Source organism: Eurypyga helias, unplaced genomic scaffold (assembly GCF_000690775.1).
Source record: "Eurypyga helias isolate BGI_N326 unplaced genomic scaffold, ASM69077v1 scaffold31375, whole genome shotgun sequence".
Taxonomy (NCBI): domain Eukaryota; kingdom Metazoa; phylum Chordata; class Aves; order Eurypygiformes; family Eurypygidae; genus Eurypyga; species Eurypyga helias.
Window position 1 is genome coordinate 2,793 of NW_010252557.1, and position 7,565 is coordinate 10,357.

At 40.9% G+C, this 7,565-nt stretch overlaps 1 protein-coding gene across 1 annotated transcript; it reads right to left on the reverse strand.

Annotated features, from left to right (window-relative positions):
* Positions 1-435: 435 nt before the first annotated feature.
* ODC1 (ornithine decarboxylase 1) lies at positions 436-6,824 on the reverse strand. Its single transcript, XM_010152432.1, has 10 exons — positions 6,677-6,824; positions 6,331-6,504; positions 5,993-6,165; positions 5,574-5,708; positions 5,341-5,422; positions 4,928-5,011; positions 3,484-3,646; positions 3,286-3,398; positions 2,799-3,013; positions 436-913 (listed from the first exon to the last, which is right to left on the reverse strand). The coding sequence occupies exons 1-10, from the start codon at positions 6,776-6,778 to the stop codon at positions 772-774; spliced, it is 1,383 nt and encodes a 460-aa protein (XP_010150734.1). The 5' UTR covers positions 6,779-6,824; the 3' UTR covers positions 436-771.
* Between the last annotated feature and the right edge of the window lie 741 nt (positions 6,825-7,565).

The following is a 7,565-nucleotide window of genomic DNA, read 5'->3' on the forward strand; positions in this document are numbered from 1 at the left end:
TGGCAGCCACGGAGCCTGTGCTGTGTTCTCTCATCAGTGGCTAGTTGTGTTTAGGTAGCCAACAGTCTTGGCCACCACAGTTACAGACTAACAATAAAACCAGCATGTCATTCAAGCTGCAATACCAACTGTGTTAAGCCCACATTCAACAGTGAAAGACAAACGTGACTTGACAAGAATTCACCAAATATTCAACTTGGTGAGAGTCAGATTTTCCCTGATCAGACATTAAAAAAGACACAATTTAGTTTCCCTACCCATTAAGGGGTTCCTTCACTTCTGTAAGGTGGGAGGGTGATGGTAAGGGAGATGGCAATTGTGTTATTCATTTATTAATAAGCTCTGGACTTGCAGCACCTGGTCTGCCTTCATACATGCTGTAAGAGCCAGCCATGACAGATTAATGTTGTACAGATTAACCAAATACAGCACAAGTTATTTCAATATACTTTATTTTAAAACAGGTAGGTCACAAAACACTAAGCTTAGCCCATTCTGCCATACACAAGCTACAAATACTTGTTTTGACAGTTGAGGGTCAGTCTTTAGTAGCATACATGAAAAGTGAATAAAAATCCATATAAAACAAATATTCAAATAGTTTCCATAGGAACACAGATAATTGTGACCCATCTCCTAGTCATTTTCATTGCATTTATGCCAAACCTAAACTTTAAAAAAACCACTTAAATTCTAGCAAGAATTAAGTTAATGGTCCCCCAAATGCCCTAAATTCAATGACTAACCTTGCAGTTAATTACTAAATATTACCTATACATTAATACTAGCTGAAGCACAAGTTGCTGGATATTCAATTCCACTTTCCCAGGCACAAGAGAGTGGCAGACTAGCAACATCCTGCTCCTCCACTTCAGCTAGGAAACCTCGCTCCTTGATCTGCTGCATTAGTTGCCTAGAAAGAAAAAAAAAAGCAACAGTCAAAAAAGTGTTTCACTACAATGTGCCAAAAAGAAGGTAAACAAAGTACTTTTTTTTTTTTACTGCCAGGGAGCATGAAGTTAACTCTTTACTGATCTGCCATCCAGACATTACCAGAGAGGAAAAATAAAAATACCAAAGCAGAGTCCACGCAGGCCACTTGTGGCTGGCTAGGCTTTCGGGCAAGTGCCAAGACCAAGCTGGTTTTCACCATTTCTGGGTAGGATCTAGACCTGCAGAGATGCACCTACACACCTGTAGCTACATCATCATACCACACGCTACACAGATTTAATGACCTATGGCCCTGATTATCCCTTATCCCACATCCCCACGATTCCTGGGTAACTTGATTCAAGTAGAAGTATGGATGACAGGCAAGGAACAGAAAGGAGCTGACCAGTGAGAACCATGCAACTTGTTCTGTACTCAGACAGGAGTTGTACTGGAAGACAAGCTTGGAAAAACTGAGCTGATAGAGTGCCTGGACTTAGTTATCTAAGGCAGAGCAAGAAGCTCTGTTACTACATGGCTCCCTCCTACTACTAGCTTTTACTAAGGCACATGCAGGCACCTTGTTCCTTACTTCCAGAGTTATCTAGTCACAAGTTTAGTTGCACACCTTTACATATGCAGATTACATTCCAACAAGCTTTGGCCTGTGCCAGAAAGATCGGCACCACAGCTTCTTTGATACATCTCCCTCAGTTAAGGGTCAGCTGCTATCACGGAATTCTTGCCAAAACAGAAAATGCATCATGTAGGGCTGAAATGATGGTTTTCTCTGCATGCCTCAGACCAAGTATTACATTTTAACAGATACCCAGTGCTACAGTGAAAAAGCAAACTCTTCTCCTGCAGAGCCATTTTTAGTTCAGTTAGGCAAAAGTTTAGTCTCATGGGAAGTTTAAAAGCTTCATTTGGTTTGAGGAATGCTTCAATTGTCAAGGGGTTTCACTAGAGGAAAGAAACCATACAAGTCTTACTTATAGAAGAAAGGCTAATAAAAGTAAGAGGAATCTTCCTCCATCCTTTTACAACAGGAATTCCCCTGACCCTAAGCTTTTTCAGTAAAAATTTGAAAGCAACCCAATAGCAAAGTCAGTCATGCTTTAGGGTAATACTGCTGCCCAAATGCTCTCTACAGAGCTATTGGCTTCCTCTTACAGGAACGCCCACTTTTATGGAAAAGATGCAATCGTTAACTTGTCTTGCAGAGAGGAGCATCCAGGTTAAACTACTGTTTAAGGTGCAGTTTCACAGTATCCTCACACTCAAGAGGTAGTCCTTTCTTTGCTCAACTGTTTCATAACTTCCCATGGAGATCCAGCAATCTGCACCGAGCAATGAGCCAGAGCTCAACCTAAACCAAGCAACAGCTCTCAACAGGCCAATCACACTGTGAAGCAGCACTGTGGAGTGTTCTTGTGTCCTACAGTCAGGATGTAGCACGCTATCCATCTAGAAGACAGCACGCTATGAGAACTGTGATTGGTTTCTAATTACCGGTCACAGAAGCTAAACTGTAAAGAACCTGTGATGACTTTAAGTCGTGCAAAAGTGAAAAACACCAGGCAGAAGCCCAGGTTAGTGAAGCAACTCCTAACATCGCCCCTTTAAAAGCACCTCTTCTGGAAGTGAATACATCAGAGGAAAGGGTAATTGGTAGTGTAAGCATCGTTTTAAGCACTCAGAGCCTTCAGAGGCATTGCCTTCTTACACACCCCAAGGTGGTTTTACAGGAGTTACGGCACCAAAACTAGAGCCCTGTTTGTTAAGGTGCAGGGAACTGACACAAGCTGTTCACTACAGTCATCTGTATCAAAAGCACTGATGGATCAAGATACTTCATCACTAACCATGCTGGTCTCGACATCACATAGTGTATTGTTGGCCTCTGGAATCCATTGAAAGTAGAAGCTGCTGCAACAGTGTAGGCACCCATGTTTTCAAACAGGATCCAGTCACCCACTTGCAACTCTGGCATGTTAAAACGCTCAACAATACGATCTAGGCCATCACATGTTGGTCCCCATATACTGCAGGAATAGCAGCCATCATCTGGTTTAGGCCTCTGAGGATGAGAGTTGAGTACAATTAGTCTGACCGTCAAAACAGAGCATCCTGAAGTGATATCATAATTAGTATAACATTCCACCTCGCAAAGAAAAGGAAGAGCTGCTTGCAGGTGCCTCTCTGCCCTTGGCTTTGAATTAATTCCACCCCATGCTTCGTAGGTCAGATGCCGAATTTTGGCAACATGATCAGAGCAGTGAACTGCTGTGACAAGGATTCTCCTACACCCATGACACATGGCTAGTATGCCATACTTCTGCATGAACATACCTTTTGCAGAACTGGTTTAACATGTGCATGGTCATACAGGATGCAGTTGAATGACCCATAGACACCATCATTCACATAGTACATAAGAGTTTTATCGTTTGCATCATCTTCATCTGGAAGAAGTTGAGATACCAGTAAGAGAATGCTTGGAAAGAAACACAGTTGGCTAGTAGTAAGATTAGGTCTACATTTACATACCATCAGAACCTGTTTGTTCCTTTAATACAATTTTTTTTGCAATGATGTTGACTGCGAGCGTGAATGCTGATGCAACATAGTATCTTCCTGGCTCTGCAATAATATTTATTCCAGAATCTGAAGGGAAATATTTATCCAGTGCTGGGTTGATTACACTTGTGATCTAGGGAAGAAGCAGTTGCGAATATTAGAACTTCAGCAGCTACTGAGGTGCTATTTTAGAAGCCTGAGATCAAGTCAGACTTTCATGCTCACCATGATGGACTGGTCAAGTGTGTAATAACTATTAGCATACTGTAATCTCTATTGACTGCTTTTGCTTTATTTTCCCATTCAAAACTTTGTGATTAAGTCTGCACAAAACAAAGGCAGACATTACTTGCAGCGCAAAAAGAAGTGACCCAACCGCTTACATTTGAGTGAAAAGGAAAATCACCCCTCCTAGACACATTAAACCAGCATTAATGCCCTGCAAGTCCCCACACTTCAATTTTAATTCCTAGACCACTCGTAGTTCTGCTAATCACGCAGTATCCCCCCCGCTTACTGCATCCTAAAGAAGACATCTCACAGGCTCTTAGGAATGCAGAAGGCAGTCATCACTTCTCAAATTCAGTTGCCTTCATGAGCAGTTATTTCCAAGTTCTGAAGTTATCTGTGATTACTAAGCTGCCTCCAACCACAGCATGACTGCATTATGCCATGGAGCCAAATGACATCATTTGCTCTTGATGCTTCATGTCAGCCAACAGTGCACTATGAGAAGCCAGCCTTCATTAAGGGGTATTACAAGTGAGACGTTAGCCCACATTATCAGCAGAAAACTCACTTTATGTAACTTTACTTGCTGTCTCCTGGTGTAAATAGGTAACATTTAACACCACATTAGGTTAGATTGGCAGGTGCTCTGACAACACTACTCTATGTGGAATTCCTATCAATACCCAGCCGCTTCGCCTCTTCTGAAATCAGAGCTATTGCTGCGTGAAAGCTGGCTGGAGAACAGTGATCAATTTAAACAAAATGATCCAAAAGCTAGTTCTAAACCAGATCAGACTGGTTTGCTGCCACCCAGGACAGTATGGATTCAGGACTACCTTTTCACCCTATTTGGGAGCACTGCCAATCTAGATAGTCTAAAGTACAGCATCAACTGGAAGAGGCCTATGCCAGCAAGAATCAAGCCTGCAATTAAAACCTGCTTTGTGAGTTTGATATCTCTGCATATTTATGCAGTCACTTAGCTCTATGTATCTAATGGGTTCATCTAAATTTCAGTTTTCAGATTAATTGCCCTTTTCCTCTAAACAGAATTTCTGACCAAGCAGACAAGTTTTCTTGCAAGTGAGTCTGCACACACATAGAAAAAAACCAAGATTTTTAAACTCTGATCTGGATTAAACAAGACTTCACAACCCGGTAAAAATTCTTAGCAAAGCTGTACCTCTTCAAATTTAAGCTTGACATCTTCAGAGCCAGGGAAACCACCACCAATATCAAGCAGATACATATCGAAGCCAAGTTCAGCCTAAAATGAGATTAATGGCAACACTGTCAAGAAAGCAGTTCTTAGTTTATTATTTTAGCTTAAAAAAAAAGCTTAATTTTCTTGATACTTGGAAGAGAGCTAACTCACTGTGTTCAAGTAATAATCACGAGTTTGAGCTGCTTATTTTAGCACATCTGTGGATGTTTTGCAGAACTAGACAAAGTAAGCCGTCATGACCTCAAAAATTCCAGCAACATGAAGTGAGCAACTTAGCTAACTTTTAACCCCTCTTAAGGGTTTTATAATTGATTCAGTTTTCCCACAAGAGTTGAGAAGTAGTTCCAGAGAAAGCAGAACTAGAGACTTACTCCCATATCAAACACACAGCGGGCATCAGAAATGGCTTGAATGAAGGTCTCTGGGTCTGTACATCCACTTCCAACATGGAAACTACAAAGAGATACAAAATATCAGTCGCTATTTGGCAAATCAGTCAAGAAGTTTACACAAAAGTCACCATATGCAAAGGCATCTTTATTGTCAGGTAGACTGTTAAAAAAAAATCCCTTCTAATATGATTATTTTGATATCATCAACCCACCTAACTCCAATGATGGCAAGGTCAAGTTCTTTTGCACGCTCCAGAAGCAGCCTGCTAGTCTTAAGCGTAGCTCCAAATTTAACACTCAGACGACAAACTGCTTTGGAGTCATCAGTTGTAATGCGCAAGACTAACCTAAAATAGGAAAAAAAAAGAGAGTTTAAGTTCCAGTATAGAAGACATCACTATCAGGCAGGTATGACCTTAGAATAAGGCTGAACTTAAATATACATGTTTTTCCTGTCCATCTCTTCCTAATGTGCCAGGAAGCTATGCAGCATTAGATTTCACTGGCTAAATAGGTTTACTTTCTCATAATTTTACAGCATATATTAACTTATAAAGAACAAGTTTCAGATAACAGCAGCAGATGTTTCATAACCCAAGCAAGAATTACAGAACAATTAGCATAAACTTACTTGGCTTTTGGATGGGCCCTTGCAACTTTCATTAGTTCTACTTCACTATCAAATGTCATCATCTGTACACCACTGCTGGCAGCATGTTTGATCTGAGATACTTGTTTGCAGGGATTTGCATAGATTATTCGCTCAGGAGGTACACCAATGCTCTGTACCAGCTGTATTTCCGTCTGAAGACAGAACAGATTACACTTGTGAATTACATTTCTAGATGGATGATCAAACTAATCAGTACAACAAAAGCAACGCCACTTGGTGATGCTTCGTTTTATATGAATGCATCTTGTAAAGCTGAACAAATACTAACATCACAGACAACACAGTCAAGATCTTACCTTACTGGCGCAATCAAATCCTGCACCAAGGACAGCAAGTGTCTTCACCACAGCTCTGCTGTCGTTACATTTTACAGCATAGAAGGGCATTACCCGAGGAAGGGCTTTATGCCATCGCATGTGCTTCTTCACAATATCCCCGAGGTCAGCAACATAGAAGGCATCTTTATCATCCTAGAGCAAATACACATCTTCAAGTTACAAACAACGGATAACAGGATAAGCCCAGAGGTCAGCATGTGAGGAGGAGGTTGCCTTGCAGAGGATCTGCAGGCAACTTGTTCCATTAGCTTATAAAATCTGTAGCATCACGGAATGCAGTGATTTTCCTATCAATCATACTTACAGAAGATGACACTTCATTTATTTTTTGGTCAAGGATATCCTTGGCAGTAAAGCCTTCATCAAGGAAGGTGAACTCAAAGTCTTCATTGCTGAAGTTACTCATGATTTCTGATATTTCAGGTTTACGTGACAGGATTTAAGTACAGACTGTTGATACAAAAAACACCACCAACATGCATTACTTCATTTAAGTTCATACAGTTTATATTCACTACTTCACTTAAATTCATAGTCATTACATGACCGCTGCATCGCGGTCGTATAATTTACAGTTATACAATTCCTACGGCAATCACTAATAGTGGCACAGATTTAGGAACTTACGTAGATGACAGATCAGATTTAATGAGAAGCAAGGAGGCACTCCACAAAATAATCTTGCTAGCCTGAAGCCAAATTCTCCTCTGTTCAGCAACTGTATGATGCACTCAACCTATTCAAAGGAAAAAAAAATACAATAGATACCATCAGGCATTATTAGTTTAAGTCCCTGAATGTTTCCACTGTCTTTTCCTTCACCTCCACATCAGAGCTGTTAATATTACAGCCAGTGTCAGTGTCAACCTACTTACCACTTTGGTTTTTAACAACTCTTAAACACTATTGTAGCTCGCCAGTTTCTGAGAAGAGAGCTTACAGACAGCATCCGAGGATATTACAAACTTCTGAGTAGTAACAACTCCCACTAGATCAAAGCCAGTGGAATATCTGGATTCTCACTACAGTTCAGAGTATGCATAAGCCAGCCATGAGATCAGGGCTTTCCTTGAAGTTGCTCTGTTGGTGGTTAGAGCTTCCCTGTTCTACCCATGACTCCAGGCTACACAAAAAGAAAACCTCAACTGTTGAGAGTGGCAGATACACACCAAGAGCAGTTCCCAACTGTGGTC

Coding starts and splice junctions, on each gene's coding strand:
- ODC1 (XM_010152432.1), bottom strand. CDS start 6,778: ATGAGTAACTTCAGCAATGAAGACTTTGAGTTCACCTTCCTTGATGAA. Junction 3,399..3,483: donor GGAACAAACAGGTTCTGATG/GTATGTAAATGT, acceptor AACTTCTTCCAG/ATGAAGATGATGCAAACGAT. Junction 3,014..3,285: donor TTAAACCAGTTCTGCAAAAG/GTATGTTCATGC, acceptor TCTCATCCTCAG/AGGCCTAAACCAGATGATGG.